Source organism: Mytilus edulis, chromosome 2, assembly GCF_963676685.1.
Source record: "Mytilus edulis chromosome 2, xbMytEdul2.2, whole genome shotgun sequence".
In the NCBI taxonomy this organism is placed as follows: Eukaryota; Metazoa; Mollusca; class Bivalvia; order Mytilida; family Mytilidae; genus Mytilus; species Mytilus edulis.
The window spans coordinates 102,400,941-102,425,609 of record NC_092345.1 but is presented as its reverse complement, the minus strand read 5'-3'; the positions used below and the strand labels follow the sequence as shown (position 1 = coordinate 102,425,609).

General features: G+C 32.9%; 1 protein-coding gene across 1 annotated transcript in view; it reads right to left on the bottom strand.

The window, feature by feature from the left end:
- Positions 1-80: 80 nt before the first annotated feature.
- The window catches only part of LOC139513740 (4-trimethylaminobutyraldehyde dehydrogenase-like), a 26,201-nt gene continuing 1,612 nt past the window's right edge, over positions 81-24,669 (bottom strand). The window contains exons 2-10 of the mRNA XM_071302500.1: positions 20,188-20,356; positions 19,169-19,314; positions 18,376-18,505; positions 12,015-12,259; positions 11,247-11,354; positions 2,887-3,006; positions 1,755-1,943; positions 1,041-1,267; positions 81-313 (exon numbers count right to left, since the gene is read on the bottom strand). Coding sequence (XP_071158601.1) covers positions 106-313; positions 1,041-1,267; positions 1,755-1,943; positions 2,887-3,006; positions 11,247-11,354; positions 12,015-12,259; positions 18,376-18,505; positions 19,169-19,314; positions 20,188-20,350 — 1,536 coding nt within the window. The 5' untranslated portion in view covers positions 20,351-20,356 and the 3' untranslated portion in view covers positions 81-105. The remainder of the gene's footprint in view (positions 314-1,040; positions 1,268-1,754; positions 1,944-2,886; positions 3,007-11,246; positions 11,355-12,014; positions 12,260-18,375; positions 18,506-19,168; positions 19,315-20,187; positions 20,357-24,669) is intronic.

Here is a 24,669-nt window from a genome sequence, read left to right as displayed (position 1 = left end):
GTTGTACGGAATATCCATATTTCTTATATTTTTCATTTCATAGTAGACTTTTATTTTTCAAATCCAAATAAAATAATAAGTTGTTATCATTATAAAATATTTTATTTAGAAAGGAGCTTCAACATCTCCCATTTCTACATATACAGATTTGACTTGTGTAAATAAGTCCAAGGCCTCAGGCCCATTTTCCCGTCCTAGTCCTGATTTCTTGTATCCACCAAATGGAACACCTACAGGGTACACATTGTAGTTATTGACATATAAAGATCCAGCTTCTAGTTCTGATGCTACTCTGTGGGCTCTCTTTAAATCACTGGAAAATAAAAATTTAGAATGAACAACTAGCCAAGAAATAAGAAAATAATTTCAATACAGTTTCAATAAAAAAATCCAATCAAGAAATAAGTTTAAAAAGAATGTAGTGTTGCCCAAATCCTATTTTAAATTTAAAAGTCCATTAGCCCTGTTAAAAAAATCTTCATTCTGATATGAATTTACTGCTTTTTTTATTATAGCCATTTTGAGTTATTGTCGAATTTTATTTTGTCATCCTGATAATTCTTCCCATTCACAGTTTCTAACTAAAGATTCCACAAAAAAAAACCACAAAAATAATTAACCATTGTCATTCAAGTGCAGTAACTCTTATAAGGAGTCTACTGATCTTTTCATTCATGTTGACATATTTGTAGATCTTAATTTTCTAGTAAATTTATCTTCAAACAGTTTCTGTCTACTAATGTGTCAACAAATGCTTAAAAATAGACACAACAACCCTTCATTATTCAAGAGCAATAACTCCTTCTATATTAAGAAGTCCACTGCAGAATTTGGTGATGTTGATAAATTTTCAGATCTGGTCCCCGAGATCAATTTTGCCATTTAGTTTCTGTCTAACTACAATACTTTTCAAGATAATGAACAGGATCACTAAAAATAGTATAGACAATAGCTCCAATAAGTAGATGTCTAACAGCATTGGTTGAGATTTTCAGTAGGTATATAAAGATAATAGTGAATATGTGGATGATTGAACTTACTTTGTAAACACTCCGGCAGCTAATCCAAACTCTGTATCATTGGCTCGACTGATGACTTCCTTCTCTGTGTCAAATCCCAAGACCGACATGACGCTGCCGAATATTTCATCTTTAACAACAGTCATATGATCTTCACAGTTAACTAGGATACAAGGAGACATGTAATATCCTCCTGACAGACTGGCATCTGGGACTACTCTCTCTCCACCACACAAAACACTGGCTCCCTGTAAAATAATATTAATACACAGTTACTGATATCGACTCTCCAAGAATCATGCAAACTCCTCAAATAAGTACAGATTATTGGGTTTTCTACACATTGATATCATAAAAGATCAGCCTAAGCCAGAATTTTATCCTTTTTGGTGAACAAGAGCAGATTCACATTGTGTCGAGCGGCTGATATTTTATGATATCTATACAAAGAAAACCTGAATATCTGTTTATTGGTCTATTACTAGTCCTTTTCGCCTCCCTAAGACAGTTTAACACCTGACATAAAGCAAGCTTGATAATGTCTCCTAAAATATTGTGACATTACTGATAACTTCCCCTCGACACTTTTTTATTTTATTTTTCTGTTAATTATAAGATAAAGTTCATGTATAGAAAAATCCTATATAAATGATTTAGACCCGCAAACCCCCTTAAGTGTCTGCAGAAATTTTGTGTGGCTTTATCTGTGAGAATAGTACTATATGTGCTTATTACCTCTTTTTTGGCTATATCTACATATGCTAGTACTTTCAATGCTTGTTCTTCACTGATCGTAGCACCAACTTTTGTATCCTCATGGTTTGGATTTCCTATTTTCATGTTTTTCGTCCTTTCAACAATTTTCGCTAAAAATGGTCCCATGATACTGTTCTGTACAAATACCCTTGTTCCATTGGAGCATACCTTATTTTAAATAATGATATATCAAGTTATTAACTAATCAGTTATTGCCAGAGATTCTTTTCACAATAATTCTTAAGATTAAATTTGATCTTAAGTTGAACTGAATTGCAAAAGATGTTTTTTTGACTAGTCATTTTTAGGGCCCTCTATAGCTTACTGGTTGGAGTGAGCCAATGCTTCCTGTTGAAGACTGTACATTGAGCTATAACTGTTTTTCTTTTACAAATTGTGAATTGGATGGAGAGTTGTCTCATTGGCACTCATACCACATCTTCTCAAATCTATTGTAAATGTTCTTATCATAGAATATTGATGTTTTGTCTGCAGTAATGACAGGCATATTTTTCTATAGGTGTGTTAATGCAACATTATTTGTAAGTAATCTATTTTGAATGTCTTATGTTATGTATTTTTAATTATTTAGGTAGAGCATTATTCTGAGCTTCCCTTCTTGGCACATATACTTTTTTGGTTTAATCATAAAGTTAAACACTTAATTACCGAAAGATTACCGGTAAGTCAAATATTGTTAAATTTTTATTTAAAATTTTAAGAATAAAAATCCTTTAAAATCTAGGGTAGATAATTAAATTGAATTTAATAATACAATTTGTGTTTTCTTTTATATAAAAAAAAAAATAAGGCCTGTTGACCCCATATTCTTATTCGATAATCTTTATGAACATAATCAATTCTATTGTTTAATGACTTTTCAATAAAGAAAAAAAATCAGTTCCTGTATATAATCCATTTAAATAAATGTGATTTTGTCAATTTCAACGTATTTTAACAAAAAAAATGTCTGAAACCCTAGTTTTTATTTAAAAATTCAAAAGTACATTGACCGAGAAGTCTTTCACGGAAGTTAAAGACAAAACTATTGTGGATCATTTAGACAATCAAACTACTGTCCAGAATATACTGTATAATGAAACATGCATACCTGTCCCTGTGTGAAGAAGTTGGCCATCATAGCACCAGATACTGCATTATCTAAGTTACTGTCATTGAAAATAATACAAGGAGATTTACCTCCAAGTTCTAAACCTACATGTTTAATTCCCTGTGAAAATATAAAAAAACATGTAGTAATATATACATGGATTGATAATTTAACCATTTAGGCACAAAAGTTTACCAAACTTTAGGTTATAATGGTAAGCACTGTAGACCGCATGGTCCTTTTAGTAGAGAAAATAGTTTTATTTTGAAACTATATTAAATACCATATTTTATCCTTTATAAATTAACTATTTTTTTGCGGTATGGCATAATGCAGTTCGGCACAATTATATACTGTTTATACAAAATTCTCAGAAATGATCCTGAATATGTTTAATTGTCATTTGTTCCATGTTTGCATTGTGTTCTGATTCTTTGTAAATATTTTTTAGGGTAAATTTATTTCTGTTTGATGTGATGCTGTTCTAATCTTATTTTAATTGTCTTTTGTTTATACTGTATCTTTTCTGTGGTAATCTGTTATGTAATAGGGAAATGTGTGTTAACACCTGAGCAAACATCCAACCTCATATCTTCTTGCAAATTCTTTGACCTGACAATTAAACCATCCTGATCTAACTTTCGGCCCTATATTTTAATTTTGCTAATAAATGTGTCAGTGAACAAAATCCTCAAAGTCACACATAATGAGTTCATATTAATTTCATAGTAATTTAAATAATTTAATTACCCCTGATTTCTTTCAGAACACACTGTTTGAACTCATGATATGTAAAATTAAGGATTTAGTGCTCACATTATTATCAACCTAATTTTTCCTGCTATCACCTATCTTGTAAATAAACTCCTGGGAAATACTGTGTAGCAATGCCATTGGTATCCATGTTTGAATTAACATAAATCATAATTTAATTGCAACTTTTATTTTATATATATACATCACAATTATAATTTGGCCCTTGGGGAAACTACTCAGCTAAAAAATTTAATTTTTTGCTCCATGCCTAAACCAAGAGCCTAGCTATGTGCATACTGAAAAGTAGCAAAGTATAGACCCCTGGCTTGACATCACACCAATCCAATTGGAACGATGGTTCAAAATAAATGCATGAGGCTATCAGGAAGCCTATGAGGCTATCATTCCTAGAGGCTATCATGCCTATGAGGCTATGAGGAAGCCTATAATGAGACAATGAGGAAGCCTGTAAGGAGGCTATGAGGAAGCCTAGTAGTGTTGATGTTGAATTGGTGTTGGAATGAATTTGTATGAAATTTGACAGTTTATCCCCAGAAATTCTTGGGGGATGAGTGAAATTTTTGAAACAACCAGTGATAAAATTTCATAAATGAAATCAATAAACATAATGCTGAGATTGCTTCCCCTGTCATGGCAATATTGAAGGTGAAAGGAGGGGTCGGTGGGAGGCAAGTTTTTAGCTAAAACACTATTAGCACTATTAGCCAAGATTATTCTATAACTGCTTAATCTGCATTTAGATAAATGAATACTCAAGGCAGCATACACAGGTTTTTAATACACAACTTCTTAATGGGATACTCCTAAGTGGGAGGAGTTAAAACTGCACCCAGATTAATGTATCAAGAAACAAAGGGCAAAGGAAGCCAAATGCCACAAGTGGTCACTAATTAACAAGACATGTATATTTGTATTGGAACTGATGAAATTAGACCTCCTGCTAAGAACATGTGATAAACTTCACATCTAACTGATTGACATATGATAATAAATCTGTTTCATCTCAACAGCAAAGAAAATACACATCCTGGGAAAATCCTAAAATAATAACTACTGAGTAATTAAAATCAAATTATGTATAAACATAACTTATATAACATATAAGTACCTATTTATACAAAATTCTCAGAAATGATCCTGAATATGTTTAATTGTCATTTGTTCCATGTTTGCATTGTGTTCTGATTCTTTGTAAATATTTTTTAGGGTAAATTTATTTCTGTTTGATGTGATGCTGTTCTAATCTTATTTTAATTGTCTTTTGTTTATACTGTATCTTTTCTGTGGTAATCTGTTATGTAATAGGGAAATGTGTGTTAACACCTGAGCAAACATCCAACCTCATATCTTCTTGCAAATTCTTTGACCTGACAATTAAACCATCCTGATCTAACTTTCGGCCCTATATTTTAATTTTGCTAATAAATGTGTCAGTGAACAAAATCCTCAAAGTCACACATAATGAGTTCATATTAATTTCATAGTAATTTAAATAATTTAATTACCCCTGATTTCTTTCAGAACACACTGTTTGAACTCATGATATGTAAAATTAAGGATTTAGTGCTCACATTATTATCAACCTAATTTTTCCTGCTATCACCTATCTTGTAAATAAACTCCTGGGAAATACTGTGTAGCAATGCCATTGGTATCCATGTTTGAATTAACATAAATCATAATTTAATTGCAACTTTTATTTTATATATATACATCACAATTATAATTTGGCCCTTGGGGAAACTACTCAGCTAAAAAATTTAATTTTTTGCTCCATGCCTAAACCAAGAGCCTAGCTATGTGCATACTGAAAAGTAGCAAAGTATAGACCCCTGGCTTGACATCACACCAATCCAATTGGAACGATGGTTCAAAATAAATGCATGAGGCTATCAGGAAGCCTATGAGGCTATCATTCCTAGAGGCTATCATGCCTATGAGGCTATGAGGAAGCCTATAATGAGACAATGAGGAAGCCTGTAAGGAGGCTATGAGGAAGCCTAGTAGTGTTGATGTTGAATTGGTGTTGGAATGAATTTGTATGAAATTTGACAGTTTATCCCCAGAAATTCTTGGGGGATGAGTGAAATTTTTGAAACAACCAGTGATAAAATTTCATAAATGGCCATAACACAGATGGTAACAGCTGAGTGTCCCCAAGGATTTGTGAGGTTAGGGAGGGGGTACCTTCAATAAAGCCATGAAATAAAAAAAAAAAAAAAAATAAAAAAAAATAATAAAAATAATAAATGTTATCACATAATAATACACAATATCAAAATCAATTGTCAAACAAAAACAATATCATCTAGAATCTCTGTAAAAAACATGCGTATGGAATATTTGAAAATGAGCATGCCCTTAAATTCTACCTAACCTACTTTGAGCTGTTTTAATAGATGCTGGCGTTACCCTAATGTATCTGATGTAACTATCTGAAGTCCAGCGCCCTAATGTTTTTATCAAGTGATCTTCTATTTTTGCCTTACCAGCACTTGTAGCTGCCCCAATTCTAAAACTATGACCATTATAATGACTTGAGTTGAAACCACATATATCCAGTACTTTTTTGATACAAGTGATGAAATATTGTCTCTCCAAAGGTTTCTTATCAATGGTTATGAAAAGTGGATCAGTTTGCTTAGTAGGAGAAAATTCTTTCCTTATTTGTATATATTCTAACAAAATTGTGTAAGGGCAGATAAGCTGACCTAATTTATGTAGCTGTATATTTATGCCTTTTCTAAAAGGATCTGTTTTTGATTGTTTTAATTTCAAAACTACTAAGTCTGAGTGAAATACAACATCTTCAATACATAAATTAATATGTGGATCAAACTGTGAGGCCTTTGACACTGTAAACTCGCCACATCTCAAAAATCCATAAAATGCGACAATGCATGCAGTTCTTAACATTAAATCAGTAAACTTGGAACAAAAACCTTTTCTCAAACAATTTACAATTTTTTCCAAAATTTCGAAAGTTATTGGTAATCTTATGTGATTTTTTGTTTTTTGCAGTCGTTTTACAGAATTTAAAACATAATCAAGTCTGATTAAAGGTGTATTATGAGCAGATTGTAAGGGATCATTTTGATTACCCTGTACATATTTATACCTAATTCCACATAAATATAGTTTAATGGTAGAGTATTGTAAACTCAGAATTTTAAAGCAGTGGGCTATGAAATAAATTAAAATATCCTCAGAAATAGGAGGTAAATTAGAAAATTGAAAACCATTCAATAACATAAAAGTCTCAAATTTTCTGAACCCAGTATCATAAACAGTTCTTGTAGTATTAGCAATAGCACTGTTCCAAAGTTCATTCACTGCTTGATTTAGGACCACATTACATCTGAGCTGCTTGGGCACTTCATTGGATGTTGTGCTGCACTGGGAGCTAGTTTGCGGAATCTGTCTATCTGTAAACGAGATAGAGCATCACTTATATCATTCTGATATCCTGGAACATGTTTGGCACTAAAATGAAAGTTGTATTTACAAGCACACCATGTAAGTTTCCTCATTAATTTCATTATTTGTAAACACTTTGAACGGCCCTTTTTTACTATAGCCACTGTAGCTTCATTGTCACACCAGAAAAGAATGCGTTTTGTTGTCCACTGTGAGCCCCACAGTATTGCGGATACTACAATGGGGTATAATTCAAGAAAAGCCATTGAAAATGTTTTGTCAGGATAAGCAATGTTTGATGGCCATGATGAATAAAACCATTCTCCCTTGAAATATCCACCAAATCCTTTTGTTGATGAGGCATCAGTAAAAAGTTCCATATCATAACTTGAGTAAAATTGTCTACTGTAAAACATGTTCACACCATTCCAGCTGCTCAGAAAAAGTAACCAAAATTCTAGGTCAACACGGCATTCCTTATCTAATTTAACATAATGATGCAAATCATTGACAGTAGTGGACAGCCCTATGAGGTATGAAACAAAGGATCTACCAGGTAAAATGACACGTGAAGCAAAGTTTAAGTGACCCAAAAGCTGCAACAATTCCCTTTTTGTACAAGATTTTTTCCTGCATAATTTTTTGATGAATTCACAAATGCGATCAACTTTATTAAGAGGTAGTCGAGCTTCCATTTTTTCAGAATCTAGAATAATACCCAAATATTCTAAACATTTTACAGGACCTATTGTCTTATGTTTTGCTATAGGAATGTTCAGTTTTTTGAAAATCATCATCATTATAGCCATAGTCCTCTCACCATCAGCATCTGGTGGATCTATGGTTAGGAAATCATCCAATAAATGCAAAATGCTATTAACTTTGTAATTGTTTTCTGCAATATGACACAAAGCTTGGGATAAATGGTCAAAAATTTTGGGGCTTGAACGACATCCAAAAGTTAAACGGACATAAAAATAATACATTTTTTCCCATTTTATGCAGAAAAGAGGCCACTGACTTGGTACAATTGGACAATTTTTGAACGCGTCGGATATGTCGAACTTACAAAGCCAGGAATTTCTTCCAAATTTCAAAATAACATCAATGGCGTCATCTATTCTAACATAAGACATTGAGCAATCCTGTTTGTCAATAAGATCATTAATACTTAGATGTTTATCATCATTATGTGGTGAAGATAAGTCCAATATTAAACGCTTTTTACCAGAATATTTCCCTTCTGCAATACCAATTGGGCTTACCCTATAATTTTGAAAAGGGGGATCCTTAAAAGGCCCATACAAGAAACCTTTAAAAACTTCTTTCTCTATCAAATCAGAAACCACATCTGGTTGTGTCCTAGCAGATAAACTATTCCTACATTCTTTTGTAGGTAAATCTGTTGTAGATACCATAGTATCAAATCCTTTCTCTAAGCCATTGCATAAATAGTTAACAAATTTTTTGTCAGGGTGAGAAATTAATTCTTTTGCAAGTATTATAACATTAATTGGAGTAGTAGCCAGATATGGGAAATCATGTAGTCATTGACCTTGCTTATTTGTTGTTATTTTCTCAAACTTTTGTGAAGAGTTTACTGTATGTGGCTTAGATTGTACTTCAGTCCTACCTTGAGAGGGGAAAACTTTTTGACAAGATAATAGGGTATGACCAGCGACTTTACATCTGCTACAGATATGTGAAAAATGACAAAAACTCCTGGTACAACCCCTACTGGTATTAAAATTATTGCACACCTCCCGCCCAGAATGATAAATTTTCTTTCTACCTAACTTATCAGTAGTGTCTACCTGCCTTGATACTTTATCTGGGTAGTCTTGATATGTCATGGAGGTTTGCATAGGACAAAAAGCAGTAGTGTGATCAACCAAATTACAAATTTTGCAAACATTTACATTCCCACCAGCAACTATTAATGAAAGAAGATCCCTATCTCTTTTGCTCCAGTCAACCTTAATCCTTCTCTCCCTTAAAAGAGCTGCTGATTTTGCAGAAAACAATTTATGGTAATCATAAAATCTGTCACCATAAAAATTACTAATATCTATAATCTCATCTTCATAAGCATCTAGCTCTGCTCTACGGTCAGGGTAAACTGATGACATGACCCTCTTAAACTTGCCAAATGCCTTAATGAATTCTTGAATTGTGAGTTTTCTATTAAGACGGGGATCTGGCTTCCCAGAAATATTTAACTCTAACCCATTAGCTGCAACAGAGTGAATTTGGGGAGTTTCATAGTTTGGGATAAGCAGAGATGCCAAATTAACATCCTTACCGTCAATGATTTGCTTTTGAATAGAAGGAGATATAATGTCCACATTAGAATATTCATCCGAACGCACTCCACATGAAACATTTCCAACTTGTGGTCCTGAGATGAAAGATGCATGCTCTTGTGTATTTCCATGTAAAACAGTATTATTTCCTCTGTTAGAAATTTCACTCCTATTCCCAATTCCTGCATGGTTGTACCACTGTTGAAGGTTGAATTCGCGATCTCTACCTGTGTCATGAGTACAATTGTCTCTGTAAATTAGCTGTTTAAAGGTCTCTTGAAGTCCTTCAAAACACTGAGCTATGTTCCTGTCTGTTCCACCATTTGAAACACTGCTTCTGTGTTGATGCACTGATTCTGCTAAGGTAATTGGAAGAGTGCTCTCTGGTGAGGAATCTGTGTTAATCTCATCACTAACGGTGTCTGTCTGTTGTGTCTCTAAAGATGTTACTCCATCAAAACAATTCTCTAAATAAAGTTGTTTTAACACTTGTTTTGACATACCAGAAGGTGTTCTTATTCCCTTTTTGTTAAGTTCTTCTTTTAGTTTGTTTATTGTCCAATTAGAAGGGTTATTAGAATCCCATTGGGTCTCATACGGAGAACTCCTAGTTTTCCTTCGAACACCTTTTCCTCTGCCAGACATTTTGTTGTAAGTTAATCCAAAATAATGTTTATTGTTTCAGGTTATATAGTTTGAATTATATTTAGTTGTTTAAAAACTGTCATATAGCTTTTGTAAAGTAATCCAAACACTGAAAGTTCAAGTTTTTAGCTAAAACACTATTAGCACTATTAGCCAAGATTATTCTATAACTGCTTAATCTGCATTTAGATAAATGAATACTCAAGGCAGCATACACAGGTTTTTAATACACAACTTCTTAATGGGATACTCCTAAGTGGGAGGAGTTAAAACTGCACCCAGATTAATGTATCAAGAAACAAAGGGCAAAGGAAGCCAAATGCCACAAGTGGTCACTAATTAACAAGACATGTATATTTGTATTGGAACTGATGAAATTAGACCTCCTGCTAAGAACATGTGATAAACTTCACATCTAACTGATTGACATATGATAATAAATCTGTTTCATCTCAACAGCAAAGAAAATACACATCCTGGGAAAATCCTAAAATAATAACTACTGAGTAATTAAAATCAAATTATGTATAAACATAACTTATATAACATATAAGTACCTACTAAATTTTAGTGACAGTTTAAAAACAGATTTCTTCTAAAAAGGTACAAACTTGCTGCCTATTTTTTTTTTACAGCAAAATGCATTGAGTGTGTAGGTTAAATAATATCTTTGGCTAGCATTGTTTGTTAGCTGAACAGTGAAGTCATTATAAGGATATTTATACTACCCTCCTTTCCAAGTAGTCTAATCCTAGACAGATAGATTGGTTATATGTCGGACTAGTCTTACTCTACTCTTAAAGGTATACCTAATCTAATAATGACTTCATGGTTCAGCAAGCAATCAAGCTAACCAAAGGTACTACCTTTACCTACACACTCAATGCATTTTGCTTTTAAGACATTCGATTTTATAAGGGGAAAAAAACGCTTTTATATTTTTTATCAGACTACTGCAAATTCATCTGTTTCCTAATATAACAAGAAAATCTAATGAGTTTCTTCAATTTAATTTTTGTAGAATTTAAAAAGAGCTATCTTATGGCATTTTAGTTCAATGTTTTTTTCTTATAATTGTGCCTTGTCCATCATGACCATGTATTATCCTATCAAAATATGAGATCTAAACACTATATACCATTAAAATATGTAATCTTTTATCATAATTTCTAAAATAGAATGTGATTTCATATTTGAGCTAGTTTAGTATGAATTTACTTTTGCGCATGCTTCCATGACCTTGGTTCCTGTTGGTACACTTCCTGTAAAGGTCATCTTGTTAACATCTGGATGGTTACCTAGTAGTGCACCTGTTTCACCCTCACCCTACAAAATAATAATGCACATCTTTAGGAACATCACTACAACCTAAAGTCCTTTAATCCCCATCAATGGTTCTGATAAACTAGAAATGATGATTTTTACAGTTGATTTCTGTCTACCTTTTGTTTGTCTATTTTTCTCTTTTGCTTAGTCTTTGCTTGTGCTAAGTTAACATTAAAAATGCCTCCGAACTTATATGGACCATAACTAGGCTATCATTTATAACTCAACATGTCTTAGCCTGTAGTTCAGGGGTTGTCGTTTATTGCTGTTGTTTTTCATTCATTTTTTGTACACTTATTAGGTCGTTTATTTTCTCTTTTGAATTGTTTTACATTTGTGAATTTGGGGCCTTCTATAGCTGATTATACGGTATGGGCTTTGCTCATTGTTGAAGGCTGTATGGTGACCTATAGCTGTAAATTTTTGTGTCATTTGGTCTCTTGTGGAGGGTTTTCTCATTGGTAATCATACCACATCTTCTATTTTATATTTCATTCATTGAACAACAAACCACAAAATGTATAATGCATGTTTCTGTGTTGTAGATATATTCCAGAGAGAGTACTCCAGTATCGCTTGATAAAACCAACCAGTACTTGATTAGTAATTGTTCACCATATTGACAGATTGCAAAGCAATAACAAACCAGTTAAGATATACCTGTATAACATTATAACATCCATCAGGAAGGCCAGCTTCCTTGTAGATTTCACCCAACATCACAGCCGTCAGAGGGGTAAAAGGTGAGGGTTTAAACACAAAGGTGTTACCACATGCCAGGGCAGGACTAGACTTCCAAGTGGCCATCTGAAATGGGTAGTTCCACGCTCCTATTCCACCGACCACACCCAAAGGCTCTCTCATTGTGTAATTAAAATTCCCATTTGATAATTGTAAAAATTCACCTATTGAATAGAAAACATTTAGCTGTTTCAAAGCTGAACACAGAACTTCAATATTGAATAGAAAATTGATTTTGTAATATAAAGTACAGTAATTAAAAAAAAAAAAAAATAAATAAATAAATATTACAATATTGTTTTGTTTTTATTTGTAATTTTTATTTTTGCAGGATTTTAAAATTTGTGATTTTCAAAAGGCAAACTGGTTTACAAGGTTTTATTCTTACTTTGATGTAATAAAAGCCATTCCCTTTCAATATTCAAGTGTATACTCTATACTTTCTCTAATTCCTTGATAGAATTATAATACCTGATATACTAGCAGCCATTTCTCTAATTACTTGATAGTATTACAATACCTGATATACTAGCAGCCATTCCTCTAATTACTTGATAGTATTACAATACCTGATATACTAGCAGTCATTCCTCTAATTCCTTGATAGAATTACAATACCTGATATACTAGCAGCCATTCCTCTAATTCCTTGATAGAATTACAATACCTGATATACCAGCAGCCATTCCTCTAATCCCTTGATAGTATTACAATACCTGATATACTAGCAGCCATTCCTCTAATTCCTTGATAGAATTACAATACCTGATATACCAGCAGCCATTCCTCTAATTCCTTGATAGTATTACAATACCTGATATACTAGCAGCCATTCCTCTAATTCCTTGATAGTATTACAATACCTGATATACTAGCAGTCATTCCTCTAATTCCTTGATAGAATTACAATACCTGATATACTAGCAGCCATTCCTCTTATTCCTTGATATAATTACAATACCTGATATACCAGCAGCCATTCCTCTAATTACTTGATAGTATTACAATACCTGATATACTAGCAGTCATTCCTCTAATTTCTTGATATAATTACAATACCTGATATACTAGCAGCCATTCCTCTAATTCCTTGATAGTATTACAATACCTGATATACCAGCAGCCATTCCTCTAATTACTTGATAGTATTACAATACCTGATATACTAGCAGCCATTCCTCTAATTCCTTGATAGAATTACAATACCTGATATACTAGCAGCCATTCCTCTAATTCCTTGATAGTATTACAATACCTGATATACTAGCAGCCATTCCTCTAATTACTTGATAGTATTACAATACCTGATATACTAGCAGCCATTCCTCTAATTACTTGATAGTATTACAATACCTGATATACTAGCAGCCATTCCTCTTATTCCTTGATATAATTACAATACCTGATATACCAGCAGCCATTCCTCTAATTACTTGATAGTATTACAATACCTGATATACTAGCAGTCATTCCTCTAATTACTTGATATAATTACAATACCTGATATACTAGCAGCAATTCCTCTAATTCCTTGATAGTATTACAATACCTGATATACCAGCAGCCATTCCTCTAATTACTTGATAGTATTACAATACCTGATATACTAGCAGCCATTCCTCTAATTCCTTGATAGAATTACAATACCTGATATACTAGCAGCCATTCCTCTAATTCCTTGGTAGAATTACAATACCTGATATACTAGCAGTCATTCCTCTAATTACTTGATAGTATTACAATACCTGATATACTAGCAGCCATTCCTCTAATTACTTGGTAGAATTACAATACCTGATATACTAGCAGTCATTCCTCTAATTCCTTGATAGTATTACAATACCTGATATACTAGCAGCCATTCCTCTAATTCCTTGATAGAATTACAATACCTGATATACTAGCAGCCATTCCTCTAATTCCTTGATAGTATTACAATACCTGATATACTAGCGGCCATTCCTCTAATTACTTGGTAGAATTACAATACCTGATATACTAGCAGTCATTCCTCTAATTCCTTGATAGTATTACAATACCTGATATACTAGCAGCCATTCCTCTAATTACTTGGTAGAATTACAATACCTGATATACTAGCAGTCATTTCTCTAATTCCTTGATAGTATTACAATACCTGATATACCAGCAGCCATTCCTCTAATACCTTGGTAGAATTACAATACCTGATATACTAGCAGCCATTCCTCTAATTCCTTGATAGAATTACAATACCTGATATACTAGCAGCCATTACTCTAATTACTTGATAGAATTACAATACCTGATATACCAGCAGCCATTCCTCTAATTCCTTGGTAGAATTACGATATCTGATATACTAGCAGCCATTCCTCTAATTACTTGATATAATTACAATACCTGATATACTAGCAGTCATTCCTCTAATTCCTTGATAGTATTACAATACCTGATATACTAGCGGCCATTCCTCTAATTACTTGGTAGAATTACAATACCTGATATACTAGCAGTCATTCCTCTAATTCCTTGATAGTATTACAATACCTGATATACTAGCAGCCATTCCTCTAATTCCTTGATAGAATTACAATACCTGATATACCAGCAGCCATTCCTCTAATTCCTTGATAGTATTACAATACCTGATATACCAGCAGCCATTCCTCTAATTCCTTGGTAGAATTACGATATCTGATATACTAGCAGCCATTCCTCTAATTACTTGATATAATTACAATACCTGATATACCAGCAGCCATTCCTCTAATACCTTGGTAGTATTACAATACCTGATATACCAGCAGCCATTCCTCTAATTCCTTGGTAGAATTACGATATCTGATATACTAGCAGCCATTCCTCTAATTACCTGATATAATTACAATACCTGATATACCAGCAGCCATTCCTCTAATACCTTGGTAGAATTACAATACCTGATATACCAGCAGCCATTCCTCTAATTACTTGATAGTATTATAATACCTGATATACTAGCAGCCATTTCTCTTATTCCTTGGTAGAATTACAATATCTGATATACTAGCAGCCATTCCTCTAATTACTTGATAGTATTACAATACCTGATATACTAGCAGTCATTCCTCTAATTACTTGGTAGAATTACAATACCTGATATACTTGCAGCCATTCCTCTAATTACTTGATAGTATTACCTGATATACTAGCAGCCATTCCTCTAATTACTTGATAGTATTACAATACCTGATATACCAGCAGCCATTCCTCTAATTACTTGATAGTATTACAATACCTGATATACCAGCAGCCATTCCTCTAATTCCTTGATAGAATTACAATACCTGATATACTAGCAGCAATTCCTCTAATTACTTGACAGAGTTACAATATCTGATATACTAGCAGCAATTCCTCTAATTACTTGATAGTATTATAATACCTGATATACTAGCAGCAATTCCTCTAATTCCTTGATAGTATTACAATACCTGATATACTAGCAGCCATTCCTCTAATTACTTGATAGTATTACAATACCTGATATACCAGCAGCCATTCCTCTAATTACTTGATAGTATTACAATACCTGATATACTAGCAGCCATTCCTCTAATTACTTGATAGTATTACAATACCTGATATACCAGCAGCCATTCCTCTAATTCCTTGATAGAATTACAATACCTGATATACTAGTAGCCATTCCTCTAATTACTTGACAGAGTTACAATATCTGATATACTAGCAGCCATTCCTCTAATTACTTGATATAATTACAATACCTGATATACTAGCAGCCATTCCTCTAATTACTTGATATAATTACAATACCTGATATACTAGCAGCCATTCCTCTAATTCCTTGATAGAATTACAATACCTGATATACCAGCAGCCATTCCTCTAATTACTTGACAGAATTACAATACCTGATATACTAGCAGCCATTCCTCTAATTCCTTGCCCTTGGTAGAATTACAATACCTGATATACTAGCAGCCATTCCTCTAATTACTTGGTAGAATTACAATACCTGATATACTAGCAGCAATTCCTCTAATTACTTGATAGTATTACAATACCTGATATACTAGCAGCCATTCCTCTAATTCCTTGATAGTATTACAATACCTGATATACCAGCAGCCATTCCTCTAATTACTTGATAGTATTACAATACCTGATATACTAGCAGCCATTCCTCTAATTCCTTGATAGTATTACAATACCTGATATACTAGCAGTCATGATATACTAGCAGCCATTCCTCTAATACCTTGATAGAATACAAATACCTGATATACTAGCAGCCATTCCTCTAATTACTTGATAGTATTACAATACCTGATATACTAGCAGCCATTCCTCTAATTACTTGGTAGTATTACAATACCTGATATACTAGCAGCCATTCCTCTAATTACTTGATAGTATTACAATACCTGATATACTAGCAGCCATTCCTCTAATTCCTTGATAGTATTACAATACCTGATATACTAGAAGCCATTCCTCTAATTCCTTGATAGAATTACAATACCTGATATACTAGCAGTCATTCCTCTAATTACTTGATAGTATTACAATACCTGATATACCAGCAGCCATTCCTCTAATTACTTGATAGTATTACAATACCTGATATACTAGCAGCCATTCCTCTAATTCCTTGATAGTATTACAATATCTGATATACTAGCAGCCATTCCTCTAATACCGTGATAGAATTACAATACCTGATATACTAGCAGCCATTCCTCTAATTACTTGATAGTATTACAATACCTGATATACTAGCAGCCATTCCTCTAATTACTTGATAGTATTACAATACCTGATATACTAGCAGCCATTCCTCTAATTACTTGATAGTATTACAATACCTGATATACCAGCAGCCATTTTACTAATTCCTTGATAGAATTACAATACCTGATATACTAGCAGCCATTCCTCTAATTCCTTGATTGTATTACAATACCTGATATACTAGCTATACTAGCGGCCATTCCTCTAATTACTTGATAGTATTACAATACCTGATATACTAGCAGCCATTCCTTTAATTACTTGGTAGTATTACAATACCTGATATACTAGCAGCCATTCCTCTTATTACTTGGTAGAATTACAATACCTGATATACTAGCAGCCATTCCTCTAATTACTTGATACAATTACAATACCTGATATACCAGCAGCCATTCCTCTAATTACTTGGTAGAATTACAATACCTGATATACTAGCAGCCATTCCTCTTATTACTTGATAGTATTACAATACCTGATATACTAGCAGTCATTCCTCTAATTCCTTGATAGTATTACAATACCTGATATACTAGCAGCCATTCCTCTAATTACTTGGTAGAATTACAATACCTGATATACTAGCAGCCATTCCTCTAATTACTTGATAGTATTACAATACCTGATATACCAGCAGCCATTCCTCTAATTACTTGATAGTATTACAATACCTGATATACTAGCAGCCATTCCTCTAATACCTTGGTAGAATTACAATACCTGATATACTAGCAGCCATTCCTCTAATTACTTGATAGTATTACAATACCTGATATACTAGCAGCCATTCCTCTAATTACTTGATAGTATTACAATACCTGATATACCAGCAGCCATTCCTCTAATTACTTGGTAGAATTACAATACCTGATATACTAGCAGCCATTCCTCTTATTACTTGATAGTATTACAATACCTGATATACTAGCAGCCATTCCTCTAATTACTTGATAGTATTACAATACCTGATATACTAGCAGCCATTCCTCTAATTACTTGATAGTATTACAATACCTGATATACCAGCAGCCATTCCTCTAATTACTTGGTAGAATTACAATACCTGATATACTAGCAGCCATTCCTCTTATTACTTGATAGTATTACAATACCTGATATACTAGCAGCCATTCCTCTAATTACTTGATAGTATTACAATATCTGATATACCAGCAGCCATTCCTCTAATAACTTGGTAGAATTACAATACCTGATATACTAGCAGCCATTCCTCTTATTACTTGATAGTATTACAATACCTGATATACTAGCAGCCATTCCTCTAATTACTTGATAGTATTACAATACCTGATATACTAGCAGCCATTCCTCTAATTACTTGATAGTATTACAATACCTGATATACTAGCAGCCATTCCTCTAATTACTTGATAGTATTACAATACCTGATATACTAGCAGCCATTCCTCTAATTCCTTGGTAGAATTACAATACCTGATATACTAGCAGCCATTCCTCTAATTCCTTGGTAGAATTACAATACCTGATATACCAGCAGCCATTCCACCATAATAGTCTACTGTATCAGCACATCCAGCTATATCCATCCTTGCCTCATAGATTGGCTTCCCTGTATCCAAAACTTCTGTTCTAGCCAGCTCTTCAGACCTCATCTATATATACATTTATATTATTAATTTGTATATTTCAACAAATTTGATTCGTTTAGGGATAGTCACATGTTAAACTATATTTTCGAAGGTAGAGAGAAAATGGCGGATAGCAAAACGCATATTGACCTGCAAAAAGCATATTGCACGGTTATTTTTAGAATATAAAAAACCAATATACTTTGTGACGTCATGAAATGAATTTCAGGATATTGTTAAACGTTTGGAACACATGATATCTCTGATCGATTATTTGACGAAAAAAATCTTCAAATACATAAGATGTCCAAAAAAAAAAGTAAATGAAATAACAACTAATATGTTGTTATTGTCAAGGAGACAATGTAATATCTATAAAATTCCAACAAACCTAAATGACGATTTTTATACAAATATGGTCAGAAATTAATTATATAAAAAATATAGCCTTTGTATGAGGTCAATACAGGATATATCGACCCAAAGAAGTATATCGACCTCGGACTTCGTCCTCAGTCAATATACTTCTTTCAGATCAATATATCCTTGTATTGACCTCATACAAAGGCTATATTTGTGAAGTTATACACTCTAACCCTTTAAAATGATATATTTTTTTCATTTAAAAAGAACCATTATAGCGAAATAAAAGATAATATTCCATATCTGAAAATGTATATTAATCACCCTGATAATATTAGCAGCTTTCTTGAGAACATTTCCTCTTTCAAATCCTGAGAATTTCTTCCATGCTTTAAATTCTCTCCTTGCTGATCTGACAGCCATGTCCACATCCTCCTCGTTAGAACTTGCTACAAATCGTAATGACTTCCCTAGGAATACAATATATCTTTCAATGTCAGATCAACAATCATTATATATATCATACAAATATTCCATCAGTGCAAATTTAAAGACTTTTGTTATAGAAAATAAACACTGTTTTATAGCCAAAATGTATTACATTTATTTTTGTATGGTATAATTTGTTTCTTTTGCTTCAAAAGTAATTTCTATTTTGTCTTGTTCTTCAGACTGCATTTAATATTCAAAACTGAAATAAATCTTCAATGAATGATGATGATTTGGTGTGTTTGATATTCAGTTTCAGATATCATATGTATAAAAGAACTAGAACATGCGATATGATAATGAATAGACCCCTTACTGGACCAGATTTTAAACATAACAGTTAACAGGGTTGATGTCATCAGAGAGACATGTCCCACTACTCATGCTACTTGAACGCATCATTCAGTCGCCAGTGTTTACTCTCAATCCTAAATGCTGTGTGTGTTGAAGAAGAGAAGCAAATATAAATTTTCAAAATAATAGGCCAAAGACCTTGAATAGGTCAAAACACTTTATTTATAGACATATTACTCCCATATAGATTTTCAAAGAAAATGTAAAGTGCCAAATGACCTGCATGATAAAATAACATATGCCACTTTATTTTTCAAATTTGTTTATAATTTGTGAGTTCTGCCTCATTGCTGAAGACTGTAAGATAACCTGCAAATGTTCATTCCATTCTACCTCTGATCCTATCAAATAGTCCATGATATCATTTATTTTTTGGGTTCTGTCATATTGCTGAAGACTGTAAGATTACCTGCAAATGTTCACTTCATTCATACCTCTGATTCTATCGAATAGTCCATGATATCATTTATTCTATATCCATAGGTAATACACATATATACCTGTTGCTGGTTCCCTCAGGTCAAATGTCTGAGTACACTTAGGATCTACCCTCTGTCCATCTACATAGTTAAGAGGTTGACAGACTTGAGAAGATGATCCAGTCACTGTACACATACATCTATGTGGACATCGGATCAGTGACCGCCACACTAACACATTCATTGTAATCTGTAAATAAAGATTGTTATAATTGCTTTACAACTTTGGTACCTCAAAATAATTGCCTTAGATTAGTAACCATACAAATTGACCTTTTCACATAAAAATCTTTGGTGGGAGACATTGCTCCTCTTTTTTACACTTCCATTTATAAACAAGAGGCTCTCAAGAGCCTGAATCGCTCACCTTAATTCTTTTGGTTAAATCTCTCATCAATGATTATTTTAGCTTTTCAATTTATCTAAATGTTTTTTGGATCGTCCTATTTTCTTCAAAAGCCAAAAAAAATAATCATTTTCTCCTATGTTCTATTTTAGCCATAGGAGCTATGTTTCTTGACATACAAGGAAATAAAATATAAAATTTATACTAGATACTCTGAAACTCATTTAGCCTAAGTTTGGCTGAAATTGATACAGCAGTTTCAAAGGAGAAGATTTTTTAAAGTAAGTCAACATGATGAACAAATTGTGAAAAAAGTCTTTAAAGGGCAATAACTCCTTAAGGAGTCAATTGACAATTTTGGTCAAATTGACTTAATTGAAGATCTTACTTTGCTGAACATTATTGCTGTTTACAGTTTATTTCTATCTATAATAATATTCAAGATAATAAACAACCAGATGCTCCGCAGGGCGTAGCTTTATACGACCGCAGAGGTTGAACCCTGAACGGTTAGGGCAAGTATGGACACAACATTCAAGCTGGATTCAGCTCTAAATTTGGATTGTGATTAAATAGTTGACACAGCATAGGTTTCTGACACAGAATGAATGTGTTCTAATGAACTTAAAATTTTTGTTTCTCTTAGAGCAATTCACTATGCTGTTGAATATTAATCCTCTCAAAAAAATGTTTGAAGAAATTTTCTTTTTTATTTATGAAATTTCAAATGAGAAAAATTGAACCCAATTTTTTTAATCACATCCCCCTTTCCCTTATTCCAAAACTAATCTCAATTAAAATTTCTAATGGAGTTTGCAACAATAACTACTCATTTAAATACATCATAAAATATTAAGATGTAAAAAAACTGCTTGTTATCACTGAATGGTAAAGATTATTTTAATTTATCAGTTGGTAGTAAAAAGTGAATATACATTGTATATTGTATATAACAAAGATTTAAGTTGATTCTGGACAAAGAAAGATAACTCCAATTAAAAAAAAATCTTGCTATTGCACAATATTTTGCAATTAGATATTTCTTGCTTACTATTCTGGACAAAGAAAGATAACTCTAATTATTTTTTTTTTTGATATTTCACAATATTGTGCAATTAGATATTTCTTGCCATTGCGCAATACTGTGCAATTGAAAAGACTTGCTATTGCACAATACTTAATATAATAATTTTAGATCCTGATTTGGACCAACTTGAAAACTGGGCCCATAATAAAAAAATCTAAGTACATTTTTGAATTCAGCATATCAAAGAACTTCAAGATTTCAATTTTTGTTAAAATCAGACTAAGTTTAATTTTGGACCCTATGGACTTTAGTGTAGACCAATTTGAAAACAGGACCAAAAATGAAGAATCTACATACACAGTTAGATTTGGTATATCAAAGAACCCCATTTATTCAATTTTTGATGAAATCAAACAAAGTTTAATTTTGGACCCCGATTTGGACCAACTTGAAAACTGGGCCAATAATCAAGAATCTAAGTACATTTTTAGATTCAGCATATCAAAGAACCTAACTGATTCATTTTTTGTCAAAATCAAACTAAGTTTAATTTTGGACCCTTTGGACCTTAATGTAGACCAATTTGAAAACGGGACCAAAAGTTAAGAATCTACATACACAGTCATGACAGTTAGATTCAGCATATCAAAGAACCCCAATTATTCAATTTTGATGAAATCAAACAAAAGTTTAATTTTGGACCCTTTGGGCCCCTTATTATGTTGGGACCAAAACTCCCAAAATCAAACCCAACCTTTCTTTTATGGTCATAAACCTTGTGTTTAAATTTCATAGATTTCTATTTACTTATACTAACGTTATGGTGCGAAAACCAAGAAAAATGCTTATTTGGGTCCCTTTTTGGCCCCTAATTCCTAAACTGTTGGGACCTAAACTCCCAAAATCAATACCAACCTTCCTTTTGTAGTCATTAACATTGTGTTTAAATTTCATTGATTTCTATTTACTTAAACTAATGTTATTGTGCGAAAACCAAGAATAATGCTTATTTGGGCCCTTTTTTGGCCCCTAATTCCTAAACTGTTGAGACCAAAACTCCCAAAATCAATCCCAACCGTTCTTTTGTGGTCATAAACCTTGTGTCAAAATTTCATAGATTTCTATTAACTTAAACTAAAGTTATAGTGCGAAAACCAAGAAAATGCTTATTTGGGCCCTTTTTGGCCCCTAATTCCTAAAATGTTGGGACCAAAACTCCCAAAATCAATACCAACCTTCCTTTTGTGGTCATAAACCTTGTGTTAAAATTTCATAGATTTCCATTCACTTTTACTAAAGTTAGAGTGCGAAAACTAAAAGTATTCGGACGCCGGACGACGACGACGACGACGCCGACGCCAACGTGATAGCAATATACGACGAAAATTTTTTCAAAATTTGCGGTCGTATAAAAACAGCAAAATTTCCTTAAAATTATCAATTCAGGGGCAGCAACCCAACAACAGGTTGTCTGATTCATCTGAAAATTTCAGGGCAGATAGATCTTGACCTGATAAACAATATTACCCAGTCAAATTTGCTCTAAATGCTTTGGTTTTTGAGTTATAAGCCAAAAACTGCATTTGACCCCTATGTTCTAGTTTTAGCAATGGCGACCATGTTTGTTCATAGATCATAACTTTGGATACAATTTACAAACTAGATACCCTAAGGAACATTCAGTTAAAGTTTGGAAGTATTTGGCACAGTAGTTTCAGAGGAGAAGATTTTTGTAAAAGATTACTAAGATTTACGAAAAATGGTTAAAAATTGACTATAAAGGGCAATAACTCCTAAAGGGGTCAACTGACCATTTCCGTCATGTTGACTTATTTGTAAATCTTACTTTGCTGAACATTATTCCTGTTTACAGTTTATCTCTATCTATAATAATATTCAAGATGATAACCAAAAACAGCAAAATTTCCTTAAAATTACAAATTCAGGGGCAGCAACCCAACAACGGGTTGTCTGATTCATCTGAAAATTTCAGGGCAGATAGATCTTGACCTGATAAACAATATTACCCCACGTCAGATTTGCTCTAAATGCTTTGGTTTTTGAGTTATAAGCCAAAAACTGCATTTGACCCCTATGTTCTATTTTTAGCAATGGCGACTATGTTTGTTGATAGATCACAACTTCTGATACAATTTACAAACTAGATACCCTAAGGAACATTCAGTTAAAGTTTGGAAGTATTTGGCACAGTAGTTTCAGAGGAGAAGATTTTTGTAAAGGATTACTAAGATTTACGAAAAATGGTTAAAAATTGACTATAAAGGGCAATAACTCCTAAAGGGGTCAACTGACCATTTCCGTCAAGTTGACTTATTTGTAAATCTTACTTTGCTGAACATTATTCCTGTTTACAGTTTATCTCTATCTATAATAATATTCAAGATAATAACCAAAAACAGCAAAATTTCCTTAAAATTACCAATTCAGGGGCAGCAACCCAACAACGGGTTGTCTGATTCATCTGAAAATTTCAGGGCAGATAGATCTTGACCTGATAAACAATATTACCCCATGTCAGATTTGCTCTAAATGCTTTGGTTTTTGAGTTATAAGCCAAAAACTGCATTTGACCCCTATGTTCTATTTTTAGCAATGGCGACCATGTTTGTTGATAGATCAAAACTTCGGATACAATTTATAAATAAGATACCCTAAGGAACATTCAGTTAAAGTTTGAAAGTATTTGGCCCAGTAGTTTCAGAGGAGAAGATTCTTGAAATAGTTTACGACGACAGACGACGAACAACAGACGACGGACGACGACGGACGCCAAGTGATGGCATAAGCTCACTTGTCCCTTCGGGACAGGTGAGCTAAAAAAATACTTATTGTGATATATCATTTGAAACGTCCCCCAATTGCATGAATTTTTTTGAAAATGAGATATTTAGATACTCATGACACAACAATTCAAATTTAAAATGTTTGTGACAAGCTATTCTTCATAAGCAAATATAATCATAAAACTTAACCATTTAAAAGTATTTAGATGAATGTGTCCATAGTAAATATTTGCCCCACTTGCACTATCATTTTGTATGTTTAGTGGACTGTGAAATTATGGTCAAAACTATAATTTGGCATGGAAATTAGAAAGATCATATCACAA